This window comes from Synchiropus splendidus, chromosome 15 (genome assembly GCF_027744825.2).
Source record: "Synchiropus splendidus isolate RoL2022-P1 chromosome 15, RoL_Sspl_1.0, whole genome shotgun sequence".
In the NCBI taxonomy this organism is placed as follows: domain Eukaryota; kingdom Metazoa; phylum Chordata; class Actinopteri; order Syngnathiformes; family Callionymidae; genus Synchiropus; species Synchiropus splendidus.
The window spans coordinates 3,460,940-3,486,583 of record NC_071348.1 but is presented as its reverse complement, the minus strand read 5'-3'; the positions used below and the strand labels follow the sequence as shown (position 1 = coordinate 3,486,583).

General features: G+C 46.4%; 1 protein-coding gene and 1 long non-coding RNA gene across 13 annotated transcripts; one reads left to right on the top strand and one right to left on the bottom strand.

Moving 5' to 3' along the window:
- Positions 1-672: 672 nt before the first annotated feature.
- On the bottom strand, positions 673-21,022 carry LOC128771736 (uncharacterized). Of its 8 annotated transcripts, XR_008416671.1 has the most exons (8): positions 20,527-21,009; positions 17,420-17,468; positions 16,628-16,754; positions 15,193-15,277; positions 14,008-14,718; positions 7,990-8,048; positions 3,997-4,082; positions 673-2,479 (listed from the first exon to the last, which is right to left on the bottom strand). It is a non-coding gene; the product is annotated as an uncharacterized LOC128771736 (long non-coding RNA). The 8 variants fall into 8 exon arrangements; XR_008416670.1 differs by having other exon boundaries at positions 673-4,082; positions 20,527-21,007; XR_008416668.1 differs by adding an exon at positions 15,818-15,893 and having other exon boundaries at positions 673-14,718; positions 20,527-21,022.
- si:dkey-79d12.5 (maternal B9.15 protein) lies at positions 19,915-25,410 on the top strand. 5 transcript variants are annotated; one of them, XM_053887383.1, is made up of 6 exons: positions 20,120-21,205; positions 23,153-23,255; positions 23,712-23,889; positions 23,974-24,108; positions 24,276-24,582; positions 24,776-25,410. In XM_053887383.1, exons 2-6 carry the CDS (start codon positions 23,162-23,164, stop codon positions 24,989-24,991), a joined length of 930 nt encoding a protein of 309 aa, XP_053743358.1. In that variant the 5' UTR covers positions 20,120-21,205; positions 23,153-23,161; the 3' UTR covers positions 24,992-25,410. The 5 variants fall into 5 exon arrangements, with proteins under 5 accessions (XP_053743359.1, XP_053743358.1, XP_053743361.1 ...); XM_053887384.1 differs by lacking the exons at positions 20,120-21,205; positions 23,153-23,255 and adding an exon at positions 19,915-20,080; XM_053887386.1 differs by lacking the exon at positions 23,153-23,255 and having other exon boundaries at positions 20,123-21,205.
- The last annotated feature ends 234 nt before the right edge of the window (positions 25,411-25,644 follow it).

Here is a 25,644-nt window from a genome sequence, read left to right as displayed (position 1 = left end):
GGTGGGCTCACCTGGAGACTCGCGTGAGCATTGACCTGCCCACCAAAACCCCAAGTGACGTTCATGTGGCGGAACTGGGAGCGGGCAAAAGCACGGCACAACACGCGGCGTTTGTCACATTTTTATTTTATTTTTACTCATTTGTTCGAAACATCACATGTACACAGTACCTTTCTTTATAACTGGATCATTTTGATTGAGATTTCATGTTGACGTCATTTCTGTTCCATGTTGCCGTGGATCGTCTCCTCGCTCTGAGACGTCCACGACAGTAAAGGTTGAAAGCAGACAATGCGAAAGCCTGGTGCTGACTCTCTTTCCACTCCGAGGGGAGGACAGGAGACCCCGGGTGGGCTCTCCTCTCATCCTCTCTTTGTCTCCTGCTGCCTCTCTGCTGCAGTTTTACCGCAGAGCTCAGATGTGAGGAGGGAGGTGGTGGTCATAATGGAGGGGTAAAAAGAGGGGGTTCCACTCTGGCGATGAGGAGCGATAGAAGAAGGGAAAAGCACGCGAGACATGACTAATGAGCTGTTCGGTCTGAACGTGTGGAGGTGAGCGGACCCACAGGTGCTCTGGAGGAGAAACAACACACAATAGCAGGAGCAAGAAGAAGCAACATCTCATCCGAGATCCCCCACTACTCTCCCCCACCAACCCCCCTCTCTTCCCTGGTCCCTCACTAGCAGTGCATCTCCATGGCAACCAGACAGGGTGCCTAATACATGAACTTAATATATTTCCAGTGGCAGGGTGAGCAGGGTACTAATGCATTCATCTGTCTGCAGGCAGACAAGGCGATCAATAGGCACAAGTCAGGTGACAAACTTGTGTCCAGACAGAGGGTCGAGAACGGTGCATTTGACGTCTGGGAGCACAGCAACTAGCAGTTCCAGAAAAAAAAAACAGTTGAAGCTAGCAGTTAAAACCGTTAGTTATTCAATATGTTTGATGGAAAACTGCTTTGCATCTTTGACGCTGGTGAAAACGTCGGGGTCACAACCCTCGGCTGTCTTCCTATAGAACCCCCAAAGGGCTGGATCACAAAGCCAGCCGGGAGGGTCGGCCCCCATACACAGGTGACCGAGCTTCCAGTGGGTCTGGAGCCCAGCGGCCAGGTGGGAACCACCTTCAAGGTACTGGCTGTGTTGAAACTGAATGCAGCCCTGTTCCCGAGGACCTCACCTGTGACCTGCTTTGACCTCACAGGTTAAGGGTCTCAGGGACAGAGGGGCATACTGGGAAAGGAAAATAAGTCACACAGAGAACAAATAAGAGGGAAGGAATTCATACAGAAAACGAACCCGCATAGTTGTCGCACTGACCTCATCTGACATTTGGATTCTGCAGCAGCCACTGGAGTCTGGGTCTGCTGCGGAGAGTCTGAGCGGAAGATCCACACACACACGCTGGGGACACCTCTGGCCCCGGACGGACACTTTGTTTTACTGACATTAGTGTCCAGAATTAAAAAGCCACTCTTAAAATGGATTCAAACTGAAAACTTGAGCCAAACACTTGGGTCATTTCTCACTTTAAAAACTGCCATTATGCCTGTATTTTTTAAGTCAAACACAAAATATCAGCAATAACATCACAACACTTATGCAGCTCATAAACCTGAGTATGCATGAAGGACATCTACCACGTCCTTATCACAGGGGATGGAGGCCTGCAGGAGGAGACGAGAAAAAGTGCTCCAGTCAGGATGCAATGCTTGCTTCAGAAATACATAGATTTCCTCTGCAGACGTATGCGCCCCCTTTTGGCAGACAGAGAGAACAGCAACAGTGGAAGTGAAATACTGTTCCAATTTTCAAATACCAGCCAGTTATTTCAGCATGTTAAAAACTACATTCAAACGCTTTTTTTTTTTTTTACACCAAAACAACTTTGCTCCTGCGTCACAAACCACCATTAAGTTTTTTTTTCTCCAATCCACGACAAAGCTGCTTCCCCAGATTGTGACGCTGCTTCAATGCAAGGCAGCTGAAACTTCAGATGCCCACTGAGCTTGCACCGGTGGTAATTACAGCTGACATACATGGCTATTATTTCAAAGATTGGCCGCGGTGCGTGATGTGGCAGCGGCTAATTTCCCTGCCAGGCGACCGTGTCAAGCCAATCCAGCAGAAGCCGACGTCAATTCAAACGCTCATTACGATATCTCGACAGACACTTACATGAACGGCGTGGACGTCAAAATAAGAGTCGGAACATTCACTCTCTCCGACTTCCAGTAAAATATGCAAAATTGTGGGATCACCTTACAGAGCGCCTCTTCTTTCTCAATCAGCCTCAGTAGTAAAGCAGCTCTCTCCGCCTCACCGTCTCCCTCCCCTCTCTCTCTCTCTCTCTCTCTCTCTCTCTCGCTCCCTCCCTCAATGGTCCGCGCAGTGGCCAGACAGCGCGCCCATCGCTCACAGAACAAGTATTGACGGCGTCATTCCCTTCCATAGGTGCCGGCGGTAGCGTCCTCCAGCTGGAAAGAAGGAGAAACAGAAGCAGCTCTTACAAGTGTTGCTGTGCTCATCACCATGAAACCCGCATCCTCACCGGTGCGTTCACGGTCCCCTCTCCAGTTCCCACCCTGTGCCTCCTTCTCCTCCTTCTGACGCACGCAAACACACTTCAGTCTGCGAGCTCTACGTGTGAACGTGTCAGCGGCGGCGAGTGCAAGGGGTGCATGAGTGTGCGTGTGTGTGTGCACGAAAAAAAGGAGAGGACGTGCGTGCGTGTGTGTGTGTGTGTGAGATGGGAGGGGGTTGGCAGAGAGGCTAGCAGAAAGTGGGGATGGAGGGGGAGGGTCAGAGCGCTCTAATAGGATGAGAATGGGGAGAAAATATGAAGCCCAGGAGTCTCATGAACCTGAGAGCTCACAATAACTGCCTGCTCCGATTTGTACGGCAATCACGGCGCCATCAGATCGATGGGCCGCAGCCGCAACACCAGTTGACCAGACAATAAGCAACAGAGAATAAGGAGAGCAGGCGCTTCAAAGCCTTGGCATCGTCTCACCTGCGCCGCACAATTTCATATTGGTGAGCAGCGAGAGGAACAGTGGTGTGCGCTGGCTAACACAATCACTGGGCCCCGAGGGACAGCCAGAAAACGACAGAAGATCTCAGTTAGAGCCACTGACTGGCCGTCTGCAGGATGGAGCATAAACACCACGCGGAACGCTTGAATACCGTCCAGGCGCCGCAGGTTTACGGCAAATGAGTTGTCGGCGAGTGTGGAGCGAGGCACCAGGAGAAAGGCCTCTGACACCAGACAAAAGCACTTCAGAACAGGACTAACTGTGAGCATCCATCCGTCCTCCTCTGCCACTGGAATCAGCGAGGAGCCCGTCCATCATCAGAGGCACCAGCGCTGCAGCGCCTCACCTCCATTTGATCTTGCATCCCCGCCACAAAGGAACGGCTACAACACAGAGGGTGTATAGCGCGTGAGTCCGCGGTTATCTGGGTGCCACGAGGTCTTTCACACGAGCAGCCACGAGCATTTTCATAACTTGAGTGTCAATACAGATGTCACGGACAGGTGTGTAGGTGTGTGTGTGTGTGTGTGTGTGTTGAAGAGCCTGCGGCTGCACTCTGCAGTGCTGCTGAGAGACAAAGCACCAGGAGTGCTCTACAGGGATGACATCATCAGTCTGGGGTAGCGTCTGCCTTGTCTAGCTATGGGTCGGGAAGCGCGTGTGTGCAAACCTACGGACTCATCAGAGATTCACGAAAAACCAGTCCAGACGTCCAAACACCGGACGTCGTGAAGTGACGGGGAGACGCCATCTTCACCGCACACACCTGCACCCCACATCCAGCCCAGCCTTCTGGCACACCACGATAAAGACGGCCGACACTGCCGAATCAGCAAGACCTTATATATATATATATATATATATATATATATATATATATATGACCCATTTCCCCCTCCTTCCCCAGGCGGGGAGGAGACTTTGCTACATAACGCAGTGCAGATGGCTGCTGTGTGTACCTGACAAATGAGCGGCGGCGGGGAGGTTGTCGGGTTCAGAAAGCTGGGTGTCGTCGCTGGTGCGCTACTCACGGAGGCCTCTATACCTGTAGTGTGATTCAGAGAGAGAAAAAAAACGTTATTTCCACACTTCCCGTATAATGCTCGGTGAGGTTACAGGTCAGGCCGTGAAGGTGTCTCTGCTGCAGTGCTGCAAACGCGGCGGTCAGTACGTCAAACCAGCTCGGTGAAGTGCCGCACACTTAATAAAGAAGTTGCGGAGGGAATATAACTAATAAGACCTTGAGGCCTTAATAGATGCGGCGCTGGAAATGTCTTTATCATTAAGCACGGGGAGATCCTGAAGCAACATACTTACCTCTCTGCTGGGGGCACATTAGACGAGGCGGGGAGTGACTCCGCAGGGAAAGCTAGAAGGTTGTACAGTTATCTCCTTGCTGTTTATTATGCGAAACCATACAACCAACTACCTCACACTGCAGAGCACAGACAGTCAAGCGGCTCTCCAGACAAGATCCTCGCCAGCAGGATGTGTGCGTGCGTGTGTGTGTGTGTGTGTGTGTGTGTGTGTGTGTGTGTGTGTGTGCGTGTGTGTGCGTGCGTGTGTGTGTGTGTGCGTGTGTGTGCGTGCGTGTGCGTGTGTGTGCGTGTGTGTGCGTGCGTGTGCGTGTGTGTCTGACTCCCATCTCCCCGCCAGCACATCACCTCACCCCTCCCTCTCCAAACTCACAGCAAAGAAGACCCAAAGTTTCTCACTCCGGTGGCTTTTCAATGATAAAACCACTACCCCCACTTTGACTTTCATCTAAAGAACCTAAGCAACAACTATAAAAGAGGACAGCATCGAATGTATTTCTCAGGCAGGTATGAGTACTACTCGCTTCATTCATGCTTTTCCACTCATTTCTTGGGAGTTGTCGCCCTCTAGTGGTGACTGCGTAACATGGCATCCCGGTGTTTTAAGTGTTAAGCTGTCCACCTACACCGCTGAGTGAGTTATATTACATATAAGATATGTATGTAATATGTCAAATCAAGTGGAGGGAAAGAGAAGTTGGCCTCAGTGATGGAAGGCTACTGTCCTCCGCTGCAGCGTGTGAGAGCGTGACACAGGCCTGACTTGGCATGAAGCAGGGCTGTTTATCGACATCCCATCCGTCTGTTTAAAGGTTCGATAATAGCACAGCTTGGCTTTTTTCACGCATCATTTCTCTTCCATCGCCTGATCCCATCCGGCCAACGTGCCAGGGTTCCTGCCACACCCCGTCTCTGCAGCGGGACACCCCCCCCCCTGAAAACCAACTGGCCAGGGCGGCTTTAAAGGCTCCTGACCCTCAGGAAGTTCAAACGGGAAAGCAGCCGCGAAGGTGGCTCTGCTGCAATGCAGACAGCACGAGTGTTTCTCCACACGCAGGTGCTACAGGTGACAACTTCCAGCTACCGTGAGGAACTTGCTGACAGCCCAATTATCAGGCGTCTTTCGCTGGATTCGACTGAGGACTGTCTTCATGCAGGAGCATAAAGACAACCTTGTCCGTGACGCTGACATAAAGGGGCGCAGCGTGTGGGAGCTGTATAGTCTCTCCATGAAAATGCTGCCAGGCTAGTGGGACTAAAGGAATCTTCTAACAAAGAAGCATTACGTTACACAGGAGATCAGTGCGTGAGCTAAGCCTGCTGAATTTCTGCTCACCGCATATCGCCCTGTTTACAATGGACTCACAGTCAAGATGAATGGCTTTCCGAGGGTTGAACCGCCATGATTAATGAACAGGGGGCGATGCAGCTGCACACATTCAAGAAACTATATATTTGATCTTTACGCAAGACGAATATAGGATCAACTGTCAAGCATGCTCCAGGTGGACTGTGTCCTATTGTCGCCTCCACACTTTCACTTGGTAGGTCTTAATCCCATTCACTCCTCGCCCCCTTTTCATCCCGGCTCTGGCTGGCTCCACATGGGTCCCCCATTGCTGCTGCTGCTGCTTACCCTTTTACCTCCCTGTGTCTCCCAGCATCAGGCTTCTTATTCTGTTCACACCTGCTTGGAAAAAAAGCCAGCAACCGTTTCTGCCTCACAGCGCTGTCTGCCTGATTTTCACAGTCGAATTGTGATGTGTACTTTGTCAGCGATCCTTCCCAATTTCTGCTCATTCACCTTCGGGCCGGCAAAGTTTGTGAATGAGGTCACACTTTTAGACGTCTGGGCGACATTCAAAACCTCCCTGATGAAGTCAGTGCAAAACTGACCACAAAGACATGCTGCCTTGTTTCTTCTTATTACTTATTCAGAGGCCAATTTCTCGTTTCAGTTTTTCTTTTCCCTAAAATGACAAAATATTGATTTTAATATTTAAAACAATGGTTTATTTTGACATCTTCAAAATTAAAATCTATACATTAAAACAGATTTGCATGTTTAAAAGATATTTAGCAGCATTAAAGCATATTCACTTTATGATTTGTCCTGAAATGATTTGGGTTTTTGGGCTTCAGTGCGTCGCTTTTCAGCCCACATATTTAATTTGTGTCTTCAAACACGCTATACAGAAATAAGAATCACACACTGATCAAAGCTTTTAAATATAATTCCATTGATGTCTTTACGGTCCTATTTAATTCCAGCAATATCACTGCTTTGTCTTGGTTGAATTTTGCTCTGCACTGGAGTCCAGCTATGGAAATGTAATAGCGCAGCCCTGGCACACAGACTTTCCTGGCCAGTCCTCCACTGAGGTTATCTCTGGGAAGTGCAGGTTGTGAAAGGAAGATGATGCAACAGCAGAGCAACTCAAACGAGGACCACAACGCTCGTAAAAAAACACGGCAGCCGCCGCGTTCCCAGCACATTTTCAGGCAGGTAGAGAAGCGCCGTGCCTCTTTGGCTGACACCAGCCTCGTACACCGGGATGGCAAAATGTAATGTTGCCATGGGAACTCTTTGCCTGGCAACTCAAACAGCCTGGCAACTAGCCAAAGTGTTGCTATGGCACATCTGTCAATCCACGGACGCCGGGCTGGTGTGTGGCCTGTCTTAGCGCCTCCCTCCCAACTTTCCAATCACACGAGCGATAGCCGATGTATCCGGGTGAAAATGAGAAGCCTGTCTCCCCGGGAGTCTCCGCGAGTTCTCGTGTCAGAAAGATCATCCACCACGAGTTGGCAAATAAGGGCGGCATGAATATTAAACACAAATTCTCCCATCGAAATGTTGATGCACAATTCAGTACACCAACATTTGCTTGCGACCAAACAGGTTTATAATAAATAATTTATTTGAAACGAACACGCAATGATAGAGAATTGGCTTAAATATAACTTTAGGCTTTTTAATAAAGCTTATTTCAATGACCTTTAATACACAACTTTGCCTAGACACCTTAGATGTAACACCTCAATATACCTGCTACCTGAGCTGGATCCAGAATGAGTGTTCATGTGCATCAGTATTAAAGGTAAGGACTCTAGTATGCACCAAGTAGCCACAGAATATGAAAACAGACGCTTCATATTTCCTTTTAAATCATCTCCAGCACTGGACTGTAAATGTTAATTACTTTGGCCCGTGAGTGGTGGAGGTCAATATTTACACGATGCTGTGAGTTTACACTGCAAGACTCTGCGCATCGTGAAGTCAGAGGTGATTTTATGAAGCATCGTGACCTCCCCAAGGGCCAACAAGTCACCCTGGAGACTCCCACTAATGTCATGCGAGCACCCGGCCGCCTCTATCTTTCTGAGCTGAACCTGTAGGAGGAAGACAGTCATCGACGCGCAGCTGAAAGCCTGGTGAATTCCAATCATTTTATCTTGCGAGGCTACATGCAGGCAGAGGAAATGTGCTGCAACATACATGTGTGATATTTCTGACATGACACCCAGGCAACTTGAGCATCACAAATGGTTCTAAATTCCACCATTAAAGGTAATCGCGGGATGAAAGGTGAGGCTGAGAAAGACTGCGAGCATATGCTGAAGAGAAAAGGTTACCGTGAGGTCACCTCCCGTCGAGTGCGCTGAATTTTTGGAAAGCAGGATGAGAAGGCCCGCTGAAACACACACACACACACACACAAAGACAAGAGGTTATTGGGAGGCCTCTTGAATGAACGAGCTGCTTAACTGAGAGGTCAGAGGTTCAGGTTCTGCAACAGCTGAAGTGTCACAGTGCAAGACGATGGAACGCTACCAACCTATAAAACTCTGGACTGCGAATGAACCTAGCACTCGACTGACATCTGTCTGACGACACAACAGTCTTCTAAAATGACAGACCTTCGTCGTCACCGAATGGTGTGGATTAAAGCAGAAGACAGCAGAAAAAAAGCCATCTTTAAATAGCAGGCGTTTTGCAGTCCGTCCTTTACATTAGGTTTAAGAGACATTCAGAGCAGAAGACGGTCCCTCTACTCCACATCCTGAGAGCTACAGTCCAAGGTGCTGAAAGTCACTATGTTTTCGTTCACTTATTTGCGTCAACGTAATTGAGACCCACTCGTCTGGGTCAATTGAAAGACGTATTCACTGTCTACTCGTGTCCTCCTGACTCAGGATGAGCGGTTAATTGGTGATGAACTTCACTTGTCTATAGGTTAGAGCTTTTTCTATATGGGCCCCAAGATGGACAGCTGACTGAATTTGTTCAACGGAGTGGAATAAAGCCAATGGGTAGATAAAGGCAGCCCTGACTTCAGATTAAATCAGTGTGAAAAGAGTCGAGGGCCTTGAACAGAACCCAGAGGGACCCAAGTAGAAGCTGGACCAGGTAAAGATGCATGTTGGGATCATTCTATTTGCGGAACCGTGCTAGTCGCTCTGAAAAGCACTTGCTGCGGGTGTTAAAGAGGTGCTTTAATTTCATGCCTCCGCTGCTTGAAAGAGTAAGAAGAGACAACAAGAGTCGGCGACAGCGACACAAATATTCCGAGCACAAACATCAGAGGGAGCGTAATTCCTGTTATCAGACAGGCATCTAAATGTGTCCTGCACACATGGAGTGTGGACAAAGCGGTTCACCAGCATGCAGCGCTAAGCCTCATGCTCTGGTTTGATAAATATAACTTCAAAAGAAGCAGCCAAACAGCTTTAGTTGGCCGCCTGCACAATGAGCATAATAACTCCCGACCCCCCTGGGAGCCACAGCCTAGTTCATTTACCCTCGCTGAGCACGGCCGAGTCTGTACGTGCACATGTGTCTTTGTTTCCCCACGAGCCTCTCGGAGGCTCCCCACCTTCAGCCCTGTACAAAGCGGATGTATAGAGGAACCTTTTGGACCTCATTTTTACAGAGGAAATCCCCCCTCCCTTCCCCACCTCTTGATTCTATTTGCCCCTCACATGTAATGCCTGATTGACCACAGCACCCCTTAAAGGGGTCAAAGGGCAGACAAAACAGTCTGGTGTCATGGCAACCTGGGTACCACCAACCCAAGTGGCAGGAGAGTGAACGCTGAGGGGGTTAAGGAGCTGTCAGTTAAACCCTTTAAGAATGCTGCCATGTGTTTAGGCTAATGCCCGTGCGCAACACAAACACTTTAAAGCACCTGCAGCTCTGAGAGGGCTTCAGACCTGCGCCCCGGAACAACCAAGACAAATGCCAGCCCGCGATGCGGATACAGACGCCACGCGCTGGTGTGTGTTGGGCGCACGGACCAGCGTGCCCGCCAGACACTCCAGTGTGAAAGGTTCTTTGTGACCGCTCGATGCGGTGGCAGCGCATGTGTGACGGGGGGGACGGGCTCACGGATAAATGGGAGGCAAATGCATTCAGATCAATACTGAGCTGAGAGGGCGAGATGAGAGTGGAAGGTGGTGAGTGGTGCGGGGAGGACTGATTAATCATTCCTGTATTGTTATTGACTTTCTGTTAAAGGGGGTGAGTCAGAGCCTGAATGATGTGGCGGTGTGTGTCGTGCGTGTGCTGCTCAGGTCTCGCTGTAGATCTCACCGCGCTCTCTTCCTCATTATATATCATTTCACTTTACATCGTTTTCTCAATGGCAACTTGTTTTTTTTGTTTTTTTTTTTTCACAGAAAAGTGAAGAGGAACAAGCGAGGGAGGCGAACAGGAAATCCCCTGTGTGGAGTTAATGAGGAGCTGACAACTGAACAGACACAACAGAGAGGGAGGGAGCGGGCCGCCAGAGGTGGAGGAGGGGAGACGTGGGCCTGACATCCGACCCTCCGACTGTGACCTTGTTCATTGTCTGGGGCGAGAAAGCGCGCGCACACCTGAGCGAGTGTGAGAACACACTTTCCCCACCATTCGAGGAGCTCATCAATAAACGGATGACATCACTCCCGACCACGGCAGCATGACACAGAGGTTTTAGCTGTAACTGCAGTGAAAAAGTCGCCCGGGCTGGAGCTGCGGGCGAGAGCAGTGAAAGAAAACCCTATTCAGAGTTACCTTGAACTTGAACAATGAGTCTGGTGTTTGTGCTGGGGCCACTTCCTGACCTCTCCGTCCCTCTGTAGGAGCAACCAACCGCAGCCGCTCCTTTCATCTTACAGATGTGACCCCGTCGACCCACAATGACCAAAGAACAGCCGGCAACAGTAACAACCGCTCGACGTAGTGACTGGCGAGTCTTGTTAATGGTTTGTTTGTCGTCATCATAAATAGACGTGCGACTTTCACGGACCATAAACGCATTAGTAGAACAACTTTGATAGAGCGAGTGACTTCACCACTAACAGGGATTATGACATGAACTTCCTTGACTCCACCTCGTCTCCCAGGCCTTTTTCCTCACACCAAAGTCTTTCAAGCCATCTTCTCAACATCAGTGACAGTTTTGCTTTCATCTCGCCTCCTCCCCGCTGCACTCCCACCTCCTCCAGCTCTCCGTCTGGCACCAGAGAGCTGGCACACTTGCGGGTGTTGCAGTGTGACGTGAGCCGCTGACACTTCCAATAGCACGGCAGAGCATCTATCACATAATCACCAGCCTGAGAATTTCATCAATATGCTGCCTGGGGGGAAGAAGTCACACCACAGACCACTGCATCTGCAAAGTTTACCACAACCAACACTCACAGCCATACATTCCCCTGCCACCTTCAGATATTCACTTTGCATCCACTGTTAGTCACATTTGAATTGGTGCTGAGATCAATCTTAAAAGACCAATTATTAGATCCTTCAAAAGATATTGATCACAGTCATCGGTTAGAGGAGGCATATTATGAGCCGTTATTTTAAATTAGTAGATGAACTGAATTCATTTCAAATAAGTTCATTTGAATCCAAATCTAAAAGATTATTAACAAAATTCAAATAAATAAATCTAAACACAAAAATAAAGTGATACAATATCCTTCTAAAAATGCGATACTATAAGTCTTTTTGAGTCTTAAATTATGAATATAAATGTACATTTCAGTAGAGGCCATAAGATTATATCGTGTCACACAGGGAAAAAGAGGCTCTGTAATGACCCACACTTTTATTATTATTATTATTTTACTCCAAAGAAACATCATTTTAAAATGCAGTTCAATCTAGAATCTGATACTAATCCAATAAATGTTCCAAAATCACTTCATTCAAAAGGTAACTGACCAATAGAATTGCGTCTGAATTCTAAATTCTCTGACTGAGAAGCTCATGTGTAACTAAAACAGGAAGAACTCTCTCCTCTTCTCCCTCCAACTGCTGTGACTCTCCCAACATTGGTGTAACATCTGAAGCGGCCGAGATGAGAGGAAAGATGGCGTAGATCAAAAGCCAGACAGAAAGGGAACCATGCATCACGAAGGAGACGTGAACGTGCTGTAGATCAAACAAGAGATGGAGTTGCAGCGAGACAAAGTAGACAGTCGAGGGAGAGAACGTCTGGCAGCTTGAGAGGCATCGGTGTGTCCTGCTAATGCACAACTGTGGAATTCTAACTGCGGACTGCAAACAAATTCCCCTTGCCTGCAGATATTAACCCCCACCTCTCCACCTCCGCCGACTGCACACAGCAGCCACCTGGTCCCGCTGAGCAGGAGGGTAATTGATGGGAACTTGAGGAGAAGTGAGGAGAAAACATCTCTGCATCATCTCAAACGTAAAGGCACAGATTTGGGAAAGCTTCCCCTGCCACTCCTGTAGCGTCCTGCTAACCAACACGTGTCCTTCTGACTGTGCATCATCCACAGATTTATCTCATTATTCCTTTCCAGTGTGTCCCTTACAGTCACTCTATTAATAAAGCCAAAGAATGGCTTCCAATATCTTGACAAAAAGATCAACGGCTCATTCAAGTCCAGGGGTAAAATATGGCAATTGTTCTGGTTTTGTCAGCAGCAGCAGATGAAGGGGGTAGAAATGTCCTGCAGAAGAGCGCTGATGCTGGAAGTGGAACACACGGTCTGGGGGGAATAACGCTCAGTCAGGCCGTGAGAGAGTCCACCCACAGTGGTCACATGGTGCACCACTTTCTCATCACGCCGGCTTGTGTGTGGCCGTCCTCCTGCTCTTCCACATCACCATGAATTAAAGTGAAGGGTCAAGTTAGTGGGGGGCACACGCAGGAGCGGACTCAGCCTATAAGTATGACAGCTACATAGGTCACGTTGCGTTCAATTTTCCGTTTCCTCTTTTCAAAAGATTATTTATCACGACTTCCCTAGACTGTATTTTAAAAGCCCTTTTGTCTACAACTGTGTGACATTTTCAAGAAACACAATGAGGAAATGTGTTATCTTTGGGAGGGTAGTATTTCCTGGAACCAAACAGGCCTCCATTACATATTTATTCCTGGTATAGGCTATAGCCAGCAACAGGACGGGTGGAGACGGGAGGTCATCACTTGATTTGCTTTATAGATGGCCATAATTGTCATTTCCAGATTTTGACCCAGGACAATCCAAATTACTCTATACGTGATCAGAACTATATACCATTTTTGTTGGAAGTTGGACTTTTCTCATCCGTTTTCTGTTCTATTTCAAGGCAGCAATTCGAGTTGCCATGCACCAAAGGCTCTTTGTAAATAAAGATTTTCAGACGGCGCTCAAAAAACACAGTCAACAACAATGGTCACTACATGATAATGCGGGGCCACGCAGAGACAAATGAGTTGTCCCCAGGCCAGAGTAGATTATCTGCAGTCACAGCCACAGAGAAACCTTGGATACCTTCACGTCACTAAGCCAATTCTGGTCACTAGTGTTCTTGACTTTGACCTTGTCACTAGGTCATGACTGAGATGTTCATAACAAATGAGCTAAAATATCACAGCAAAACCACACATTCTTCTGGCTTGATATGTCTGATGAGTCAAAGCATTAATACTTCCAGAACTAGCTCATCCCTACAGGAGGAACACTTCAGAAAAAGTCATCTGTTTACAGGTGACTTTATTGATGCTTTGGGAGGCTCCCCTGGGGAAATTGAGGAGTCGCTACACAATGCTGTGTCACAATCACATCAGCACCTCTTGTGTTTAACTTGGGCCGCTTGTCTATACGAGTCTCTGGTGTTTTCCATACATCAAATTGGAGGTCTGCGATCAGCGAATGGTTCGCAGCAGAGGGACGTCTCAGCGAGCCTCCCTGCAGTCGTGCTGGTATGTGCTGGCTGAGAACTCCTATCTGGTCTCCATGGAGATGGACTTGGATAAGATGGGAGCGCAGGTGACGATCGAATTTAAGACAGCAATGCGATGAAAGCCTTGTGGCAATTCAGCACACAGTGAGAGGGGGCCACGTCTAGAGCAACAACAGTTTGGGGAAGTGGAGGTGAGATGGTGTTAATGTCAAACAGAATACAAAGCGAAGCACGTTTAAAACCATTAGAGTCGACGCATACTTTTTAGCTTTACAGCCCACAATCTGTGGGAGATTTCAAAGGAAGGAGGAAACGTGTGGCGTCTCCACGCTCCAGCAGCAGTGGGAGGGATATGACTATGGCTACACAAGCCGACAGAAACCAGAGCGCACCGCAGCGTAGAAAGGCAGCGACAACATGTGCACTTTTTAAGGTCACTGCAACACAAATCAAGCAGTCAAACAACTTACCTTGCTTCTAGGAAGATCTCAACATGCTCCCTCGTCTCCAGATTCGTCCTCCGGACTTGCAGCCGTGCATCTTACCGCTCCACGTTTGGTCCCCTCTCTTTCAAAAGTCTTGTCCTGAGGTGATTTAGCAGACTTGTGAACAAAGGGAGGCGGAAAGTATGGCGCGACAGCTGGACCAAGTGGCCAGCAGGAAAAGTGTGCGGCCAGGACAGAGTGTGCTGCAGCTGCAGAGAACCGGTTCGACTGTACCGTACGTGGACGACAAACACACGTCTCCGTGGTGCATTGAGCCGGAGCTGAGAAAAGGAGAAGGCGTCAGTCATTGTGCGTGTTTGTGTGTGCGTGCATGTAGAGTAGGAATGAAGGAGAAGAGAGGGAGGGACGGCGAGTGAAAGAAAGGGAGGGAGGGAAAAGGAGGAGTATACGTGGAGCGAGGGCAATTGGGTGGTTTCTTAGTTTTCTTTTAATTTTCCAGGAAGAATCGGTGAAATGATCCCCAACATAATCCATGTGTCTCGGGGAAATAATTCTGCCTTAGACGCCCCATCTTTGGTTGAGGTCGCCGTGTCACGGCCAGCTGTGTCTTTAAGCCTGTGCACTTGAACTCAGTGCTTTTCTTTCTCGTGTACTTCCCCTCCGCTGGCCCCCCTGCATACAGGAAAGAGACACACAGCTCGCAGGAGGACGAGAGAGTGAGGGAGATAGAGAGAGCTAGCAGGACAGAGGGGCAAAAGGGGGCAGAGAAAGAAATGCAGATGGGGGAAGGGAAAGGATTGTTAATGGTTGTTCAAGGCCAGCGCTGATCTCCCTTCAAGACGTGAAGGTATTTCTAGTCACCCCAAGTCCAACACCAAGATCCTCACGTCAATCGCCTTCTTATGATCGCTGATGGCTGAATAAATATTAATGGAATGCGTGATGTGCTCACAAGAAAGGAACGCCGCTGCTGAAATATTGATTCCAGAAATAAAGTGTGTGTTTGTAGCATCAAGACAGCGAGAAAGTGCAAGGTTAGGATCAGACCATGAAGAAGAAGCTCGTGGATCAGTGCGGGATCTCCATGGCAACGGCTGACACACAGATATGTTTTATAGTCACAATCACTAGGAGCCACAAGGCAGCTGATACCTTGGATTAATGCCTTCATAAAAGAAAAAAGTTGCGCGGAGTGGGACGCTGACTCACCATGACTGAGCTGTTGAACTGTTGAGAGCAGGACACAGGAGGTGCAGGAGGGTCAGGAGACGCATCGTCGGCCGAAGAGGGCAAACTAAACCAGAGGAGAGTCATTGTTTGACATTATTCAACATTGTAATGCACACATAAATAAAAGAGGACTGGTGGAGCTGACCCAATATAGACCTGACCAGGGGATCGGTCAGCTGTGGACCACATCCAGCTTGTCACAGACCAGGTCAAAATAGGAATAAAACGTATTTCTTCTTTCTTATTACAACATAAATTAATCTTAAATCAACACTCTTATATTTCTTTTTTTTCTAGTAAAAGAAAATTTTGACTTTTATCCTATTTATGTTAAAATAGTATATTTTGCAAACACTTCACCTAAAAGCACTATTCTATCTAATTCTGCACCATATAATAGTATTGCTGTAAATTATCATACTTGATCATGAACATTCAAAACATCTATGAAGAATATGAATGTAGTAGAAGAGAACCAATATTTTTCATCTTTTTCCGAATCAAATTTATGATTTCCAGTCATTACTACTATATCACGACTATATTCCTCCTAATAGTGTCACTCTATGAATGTGAATTATATTTAAACGTTGCTCATCCTTACCTGCCAGCGACTGCTATTTCTGTCAAAGGCAAGAAAGTTGGTTTCTTAAGGGTTTCCAGATGAAAGTGTGACAGTACTGAGTCAAGAAATAAGAAGAACACAAGAGAGCGCTTCAGTCAGTTGATGGTGTCTTTTGATGTTTTATATACAATTACGTATTCATAATTTGAAGAGTGTGTCTTTGTTATTGATATGTTTACTCTAACTCCCCTTGAGGCTGATGGATACTTTGTTTAGGCTGGAGCCAGGCAACGAGAGGAAGTGAAGGATGGCCGATAAAAAAGTCAGCAAGAAAACTAAATCCAGTGAGAAATGGCTCTTGTGCGCTTTCATCTCGCGTATGGTTTAAACAAACAAGACATTAGGAAGGACGTGAGGCTTTCTTATCAGCTGGGAAAACAGCTTTACATTAGCCATGTAAAGAGGCGTCACATACTTGGAATCTTGCAGCGTCGAGTCGCTGGCTGAGATTTGGTGGTTACATACTTGTACTTTTTTTTTTTACATGCTATTCTGTCCATTCAATCGACATCTGTACATAGCAATATATTAGAAATAAAACAGCGAAATAACAGCTAAACAAAGACATGATTTATAGCAGACCTCATTCAACGATGAAAACAATCCGTAGGAAGATAAATATTTCAAAGCTTAGTTTTGTCTTGACAGTGTTCACTCTCTGTCAGCTGTCAGATCTCAGCGCCATCTAATGGTGCTTATGTTGCCGTTGCATTTCAGACTCCTCATTTCAAATTCAACGCCTTTTTGGAATCATCAAGATTTTTTCTTGAGGTACAAGTAGGTTCTTACCTTCACACCAGCTCATGAGCTTCGGGCAGGGCTCAAAAATAAGACGCATGTGTTGGGTTCTTCAGCTGGGTGGGTGTCCAACTGGGAGGAGGACCTGGCGCAGACCCAGGAAGCACTGTGGACTCACCTTAAATGAGAATTCACGTCACTATGAGAAGATAACAATAGCTGCAATACTGTTTATTTGTTCAATTGTACATCCTCGGGACTGGCACTTATCTGTTATTATTTTATTATTATTTATCTGTCTATTTATTTTTGGACATTTCGTTTTGTTTTTGGAAACTGGAGGCCTCAGACCGAAATTTCGTTGCCATCATATAGTAATATGTTTTGTGCAATGACAATAAAGAAAGTCTAAGTCTAAGATAGCGTTTCTTAAAGGATTCACATAGATATAAGAATGAGAAGGATGTTCATGAAAAATGTCTCATCTTGTCTTGTAGGTCAGCAGACTAAAAAAAGCCAACTTTTTCCCTCTAAAAGGAGAACACTGATCTAATGCATTGCAAAGACAAATAGGTATCGACCCACAGAGGAGTGGAAGACTGGAGAAGAGAGGAATGGTAAAGGTCACGCGGAGTATGTGCTGCATGTGCTCATTCTTTTAGTAAAACAAGCAAATGTACACCCCTTGCTTAAATGGGGTACGAGGCACCAGAGAGGAGGGCCGGATGGCGTAAGACAGTTTCTCCTTCAATGGAACTCTTCTCCCCGCCCCACCCAAGCTCAAGGACAGCCATTACCTGAGGGGAAAGTGGCAGCATGTGTGCGAGGGGAAGAGATGCTTACACTGGCGCTGATCTTGAAACGGCCCGGGCGATCGATCGCATTAAGCTCCCTGTGAAGGAAATCAATATGTTTTTAAAGGAGAAGCAGACAGCATGTGGTGTGTGCGTGTGGGCTTCATTGATACCACCAGATGGGTTTAGACAGCGGCCGGTTTGAAAGAAGAAATAAAAAGCCTTGGACACAGACGAGGATCCAAGACTTATCTGCAATATCAGGACATGTGTGGGTAATGTGTGCACGCTGAGGCCGGCCCGTCTTCCTGTTGTGCTCCGCGTGGGGAGCAGCCGCGGCACACCGCCCGAGACGATCGATGCTGCTCACGAGAAGAAACTTAGACAGAAGCGAGGAAACCAATGAGAGGGAAAAGAAGCCGAGCGACCCGTGACTCTTTGAGAAAATTAATTGCCAGATTACAGACACTGCAAAGCAATCAGCCTCATGGATAACAACCGGAATTGCCTGCAGTCGTTCAGCTGAAGAGATAGAGGTCAAGAGGAGCGAAAGACTGAGAAGACGAGGCAGAAGAAACACAGACAATTTCATTCTCATCCACCGCGGGGTCAAGCGCGAAGACGCAGAAGCAGTTCCTGTGTTGACATCTCCTTTCTATTTCCATTTTACTAACACGGAACCAGCGATAATTCACTCTTGACTAGGCATCTGGGGCAGAGGATGGAGAGGCAAATTGCTCTCACACTGACACACTGCCCTCGAATACCTGCATAGCTAATTCGGAGCACGGTGGAGACAAGCATCAGAGAAAGAAGGAACAAAATTACTTGGAGTGCAGACTCTGGTTTTGGACCAGAACTGACTCACTCTCTGAAAGTACTGAACACACTTTTAATAGACACTGAAAGGAACAGCTGAAATTAGCTGCATGAATCATGATCTTTTTTTTAAAAAAAAGCTAGTCATAACAGCCAAAAGTCATAACAGGCAGCACTAATGTGAACAAACACACCCCAAAGACAAGCGCAACTCACACAAGCCAGCAACCACATTGTCTCTTACACAAGCAAATCAGTGAAGTATTTGTATTTAATTTGAATTTAAATGAAACATGACGTAAAGCACAATAGTAATAATAATAATTTTAACAATAAATACATGTATTGTTTATTCAGTAATTAAACTAGTCATCATCTGCAAGGCAGCATGAAGAACAATTTTACATTGTTGTAATTATTATATAATTACATATTATTTAACCGGCTTAAATAATGTGTAAATAATTCTCATTCTTTCATGAATTAACCATAGAGCATAGGAAACCTAAAAATCAGAGCGATGGCGTGAGAAGAAAGTCTGCCCTCTAGTGGTGATGAATGAATACAGTATTTGCTGACTTCCCTGGCGCGTTTTGTGTTTTTTGTTTTCACCAACAGCGGCTCTTTGAGAGGAAAAACACAAATAATTATACGTGTTTCTTAGTCTATGAGTCAAAACTAGAACCAGATTCATTCATTCACTACCTCAGCACACTTTATTCTTGAATAATTCACTTTGCTTGTATTTATGACACATATTGAAGTGTCTTCTTTGAAGGACTGGTTTAGTAAAAAAAAAAAAGAGATATTGATGAAGGAGCATCAGTACAAACAAAACACTCCCAGGGGATTTCGTGAATTTGATACGAGTCTGAACAAGGAGACAGCGGGTATTTATGATTGTGCTTATCGATCGTAAACATACTGACTCACAGCTTGTTATGGCTGAGGCTCGGCAGTCAAAAGAGCAGTGGGCGTGTAAGGCGAGCTATAATGGGCCAGCTATTTAAACAAAAGATAAATCACAGGCCTCGGCCGCTCGCTGTGAGCAGGTATCTGCTTACACACTAACACCCAAATCAGAGAGGAGTTACTGAGGAACAGTTTGGACGCAAAAGAGACTGTTGCATCTAAAAGCCACCTCAGAGCATGAACTGCTCACTCGATGGCCTGTGGTCCAGCTGCAGTAATAACTACAGATGAAAAGGCGAACGGTCAAGTGTGTCTCAAGAGCGGCCGACAGCGCCGCCAGGGAAAACCTGAAACATTAATATAGGTTTAGTTTTTTAGTTTGGATTTTGAGGAACTGAAACTCCTGAGTTGGATCAGATATTTCCTTGTATTGTAAAATGCTGTACTGTATTTTTAATGTATCCATTTGACATCAGCAATTGTTCTTGCATTAGCTGATAAATTTGTACATTGATTTGATGCTACATAATACTTCATTGAGTTATTCCGACAGATAGGGTTCACAGATGCGTCCACTTCAGAGGGAGATGCCTGGACATTCAAAATAAATAAAACAGTTGAATATTCTGTACTTACATTGAATATACACTGTATGTTCGGCATTTGTCCCCCAGGTGCACATGAAAAGTTGATGTAACTTTGTACTCAGGACTTTGAAGGTGTTTAGTGCAGCCCCTTTGATATTGCTATGACTTTACGAGGGTTGCCTTTGTACACTAACAAAAGCAGACATGACATTTACTATATCTAAAACAACAGTCACAACACAAGTCAGTGAGAATAAGTCGTAGATGTGTGCGCTTGTTCTCCAGTGTCCGCCCCTCTCGATGACTCCCGAGGACGATGGTGACTGAGGAGAACAGCTTCATAAATATTCAGGTTTTGGAGATCATATCGCCACACAACAGGTCACAAGGGGGTGAGTTCAGATCCAGGCACTTTCCTCCACGCAACAACACAAATAGGTTTCTGAATTCTTCTGAGTGAATGACCACATCCATCAGAATTTCCCCCCTCCTGTTTTGAAGACATCTGAAATAAGTGTCACAGGTACAAAGCATCATCATGTCCAGCCATGTTTTTATCCTTATACAATGCTCATTGATGCACATCAATTTAAAGTTAGTGACGCCTCGACCCCAGTTAACACCCTCGTGGTCATAATGTTATGGCTGGGAGGCTATAAAAAGCTGAGGAAAGCCACTTGGTCCTATTGTGTTGCCCATCGTTTTGAAGCGGTACCACGTACAACTGTTGCTAACCAGCCTAGCTAGCACATAGCGAAGTACGAACTTCAAGGTTTAGATGTTGGCTTAAACTGACTCAAAGGCGTGTCAAAACAGTACGAAAATAGCGGTAACTTACTCCTTCTTCCTTACGCTGTGGTTGTAATTCGCTCTTCTTGACTCTTCGACGGATATGAAGAGAGTCAGTCGTGCGTTTGTAGCTCGTTCACCCACCGTGACGATCTGGTGATGCACTTGGCGAAGCGCACGGCGCTGTCGCGATATGTGGTCGTTTGCTCAGTATTTTTTATTAAAATTAAATATTAAAAATCAACCTGACTGTGGTTCATTGTGGAACATCAGCATACACGACGTCACTTGGAAAAAAAAATGGGTACAAAAGGCACACATCGCCTTGAGCCAAGTACAGCGTTTACGTTTGACAGCGAACTCGGCCACTGTATTGCAGCATGATTCCGTCCTCAACAAAGACGCTACTTCAAACACTGGCTTTCAAGTGAAATTGCGAACTTGGCTGCGATATTGCAGCATGAACACGTCATAAACCAAAACGCAACGCTGTGAAACGTGCCCAAATTTGGTGTGTCGGGGCGAGGCTTGAGTGCAGCTGCTGTCACCTCGTGGACGTGCAGAATAAAGGAAGTGAGTCACGGTTACGGTAAGGTGACGTCACCATGCACGCGCTGAGGCGGGAACAGAACACGGAAGCAACATGTGCTCATCATAATAACTCCCAAGTCACTCGCGAGGACGAGGCGCGACGACCGTTGTGTCCTTTTTCCAACTAAAAAAGAAAGGTCAGTCATTTTTGTAGCTTATATATTGACGGTTTTAGTTGAAGACAGTTGAAGTTACGTTTCACTTTTAATGATATGTGACTATATTATCACTTGGACGTGTTTGACGAGACGAAAAAGTCCATGTGTTCTCCAGTGTCTGGTTACCCGGAGTTTGACTCGGTCTCTCAGTAAAGTTCACAGAGTTTCAGCACGACCAGGGACTTTCCGGTTCGTCACAAGAGTTATTTCCAGCCACCGTGGCGACTTTGTATAGCATTACTGTGTAAATTCCATGAAAGCAAGGAGTTGTCCTTCACTCCCAGGCGTGTTAAATCTCCGACGAGGAAATTTGCTTGTGTACCAGGTGTTTGACCTACTTGGTTTGAATCTGGCGAGACTTCCACAACCCCATTAGTGCCAACTGCTTTTGTGTTTCAATTCCTGACTGGAGTGGAGCAACATTCAGAGGTGGGTCAGCATAACCTCTCAATTGTACGACCCAAACTGTATTTGCAGAGCCAGAGATAAAGTAAACCACGGTTCTGTCAACAACCATGTTCTCCTCCTATTCAAACTGCTTCAGACTCACAGTGCAGAAGCTTCAACTGTTTAATAGCTAAGGCTCCCAAGATGTTCCTGCGCTACAGTGGAGGTTTCAGCGCATGGCTCTGGTCTGAGCTTGAGAGAAACCTCAAAAGACAGACCCGGATTCGTTTTTATCAGCTCACTAGAAGACGCTCTAAAAAACGTTCAACTGAAAGTGTGTTCAGGGTTTCTGCGTTCATGGATGCTGATGGGCAGATTGATGTGTCAACTTTTTATTACCCATAGTTTAATAATCCAATCTCATTTTTAAACCAAAAGTTGTTACTCAGATGGCAACTTTGGATCATGATCCAGTTGGTGTGTAAAGTATGTTTCATGTGTTTCTGTTTCTACAGCGTTTTCTTTGTCGATTCTTGCGTTGTCTATGTCTTTGTTTGCCTAACAACCAAAATGCCCCCATTGTGGGAAGAATAACGGCAATCTAATCTTAATAGTCACACTCCTCTCCTCCCTGACCACCGGAGGTCACTGTGTTCTGAAGCTGACTGATGACGGCGAGGACTGGAAAATGTGCCGGTTCAAAATACAACGTGTGCGTTCTGATGTCGCAGGAGTGAGCTTGCATACATAATATAAACATTGGCTGTATTTTATTTGCCTTGTTGTTTAAGAGTGTGTTGAATGGAGATTGTCCTTGTGTTGTTTGTTATGTTATTGTTTCTATGAGCTGCAGAATTTAATATACTTCTTTAATAATATACTGCTTTAATGCTTTAATGCTTTAAGGTCTGCGGCTTTTTTGAATGATGAAAAGGGCAGACTAGATTAGAACCTTTGTTCTCTACTTTATTCGGCTTTATGTTGATGACTGATGTCATGACAAGATTACGCTTTGTAAATTGTATTTGTAAAGTGTTCTTTTGGTAACCTCAACTTGCATAAAGATATTGGACAAAAAAGCAGTATGTTTTCTGAAATTTACAAACTGACGCCCTTAGTGTCAAGTGTCTTCGATTGAGTGTATTTTTGTTTGGTATTTCTGAAACTAAAGCGAATTGAGGGGTCTCCATAAAAACTGCTGGGAAATGTGTGGTGACAAATGAGTGAAGAGCTGGGTCCTATGGAGAGGAACGTTCAGACACTCTCTTGCGATCGGGCCATGTTAACCTTGTGGACTCAAAGCGTAGCCGCAATATCCAATTGTTTTAGCACTGTCAGCCAAGACACACACTCACACACACACACACACTCACTTCATATTGTTGTGAAAACAAATTTGGAGGTGATTGATTGAAGTTCTGCTTTTGCTTGTCGTGTCTCACTGTCACTCAGGAGTGGAGCATGTGTCATTGTTACGGCACAAATAATAATTTTCCTGCACAACACATGACACTAGCTTAGCAAACGTCTGTCCTTCAGGGCGCTCTGATGGGACGGTCGGGCCACACAGCTGCCACTGCCTTGGCCTGTGATAAGCTGGTTCGCCTGCCGGTCAGAGCGACCCTGGGCACACTATCAGAAGGTAAACAGCAGCGGACCTGAGTGAGTGAACAGTTTGCGTGGACGCATTTTTATTTTACAGAGACAAGATCGTGACTGTTGTCGTGTATATATTCAAGTAGTGGCTTTGTTTTTTCAAGCAAAGAAATTACAATTTTATGTCTTTTAATATGAAAAATATTTGTATGTTTTGGAGTGTTAAACTATTGTATTTGTTGCAATTAAATTAGTAAACTTTGAATAGCTGTGATTGAACAAGAGCAAAATGTATGAAATGTTTTATGGTTGACAGTAATTCAGCGATTAAATTGTCACCACACAAAACTGTCATTCTGTTGTTTTATATCAAACATCATACTTCAAATACTTGTCTGTTCAGTTCATAGAAGAATGGTGTTTTGTCATATATTTGGTTTAATGGCACATTATTGGACCAATGCAATGAGTGGTTGTTGACTTCCGGATGATGTTTCTGCAGGAGACATGAAGCGAGAGGTCGAGGCTGGGGTGAACTTCCTCAAACGCCTGGCGTTGGCACAAGGGAAACTTGACAATACCAAAGCGGAACTGTTTGCCGAGAAGCTGCAGAAGCTCCTCTGCATCAAGTACGACGAGCACTGGTACCCGGAGCATCCCAGCAAAGGCCAGGCCTACAGGTGGGTCGTTGCCCCTCAGAGCGGGGACGACACACTGCGGTACAGTCTAAAACTGAGTCTCTCTGACCTCTCATCTCCTGGCAGATGCATCAGGATAAATAATGGAGTACCGTGTGATGAGGTCCTGAGGGCGTGTGAGGAGAGTGAGCTCACGCCGAGTCAGCTGAGTCTACCACCTGAAGTTACAGTGTGGATCGACCCACTGGAGGTGTGCGCGAGGTGAGTCACTGTCTGGTCTGTAGAGATGAAGCAAGAGTGCTGCAGGGAACAACACTTCTTTGTGTGTGACGACTCACTGTTGTCAAGTGAATCCTGCCAGAGAGTCTTTTTCACCGATGAAGTGTGTGGTTAAGCGGAAGGCGGAGCTAATGGATGGACTGTTGCAGGTCCGGGGAGAACAGCCCGCCCTTCACAATAGCCTGTTTCGACGATGAGTCGGACTCGGAGGAAGAGCAAGACGACACCTTCGTGGATTCAATCCACCTCACGTCGGATTACCACTCCACCACATCTTCCGACTGCGGCTCTGTGGCGTCCAGCGACACAGAGGAGGAGGCGAACAATGTGGAAGAGCCGGCGGAGAGTGAGCCGCCGACAACCGCGGCAGTCGACGCGACCAGCATTGTCATGGTGCCCAGGATCCGGCCGCGTTACGACAACCGATCGAACAAGGTGAAATACATGCGGCATATGGTGAGTTGGAATCTTATTGAATCCAGTTTCACATCTGTCAGACCAGGGTTCTCGGCAGTCCTTTTAACAAGGGGGCCCTACGTGGAGATTTGGCCCCTTATAGGGGAATATATGTTAGAAAATCCTCGCGCAGTCATTTTTTTTTTTTTTTTGTAAACCATGAATAATCATTTTCCACTTTTCTATTCCTCAGCCTGCCGGAGGCGTCCCGTGCGTTTGCCCGCCCCCTCCGTTCTGGCCACGGTACAAGAGGGGCCGCCCAATGATGCTCACGCCCATATATGCGCCGTCGGCCCCGTGTCAGCATGTGTTTGGATACTACTTCCTGCCGCCGCCACCGCCGCCTCCTCCTCCGCAGTTGCTCATGCCCAAGATGCCCATGCGGGTGTGGGGAGCAGTGAAGGGTTAGAGCCGACGTGGTCAAATGTGATTCAGGGTTTGAACTGTTGTCGTTTCAGGCTGTACATAGTAAGACTGTTTGACATGGCACTTTAATGTGACTGACTGAAGTGCGCTTTTTGTATTAATTTATTTGGCCTCCAGTAATTGAGTAGCTACTGGATGAAAACTGTATTTTAATAGCTACTGTAAATGCCATAACTAATTTTGATGTAGTTTTATAAATCTTCTTGGGGTGCGTTCGTTGTTTTTTATTGACGTTGGCTATGGAGATCTGCACTGGTTGAACTGGGTGTTGATCATGGTGTTCTGTGACCTGTTCAGTGATTTTACTGTTCTGTCAGTGCAACTGTACATTTGTTACACTTTTCTATTTGAAAGCACTAATATCCCTTATAAGTTCTCAAGTAATAAATGAACTGAAACCTGTTTTCTCTTTTTATCATTGCCTTGAATTTCATCAACACTGTTTTGCGTGCAACATTGAAAAGGAGGCGGCAGAGGAGGAACTGTGATGTGCGTCACTGGAGGTCACTGCTGCTCTCAAGGCTTGTGAGAATGGCCTGCTTGGCGAAATCCTGAAGCATAATGAGTCCTTTATGAACCTGACGCCCTCATGATTTACTAATCCACGGCAGGGATGTTTCCCTTTTTGGAGTTTTG

Coding starts and splice junctions, on each gene's coding strand:
- si:dkey-79d12.5 (XM_053887383.1), top strand. CDS start 23,162: ATGGGACGGTCGGGCCACACAGCTGCCACTGCCTTGGCCTGTGATAAG. Junction 23,256..23,711: donor CCTGGGCACACTATCAGAAG/GTAAACAGCAGC, acceptor ATGTTTCTGCAG/GAGACATGAAGCGAGAGGTC. Junction 23,890..23,973: donor AGCAAAGGCCAGGCCTACAG/GTGGGTCGTTGC, acceptor ATCTCCTGGCAG/ATGCATCAGGATAAATAATG.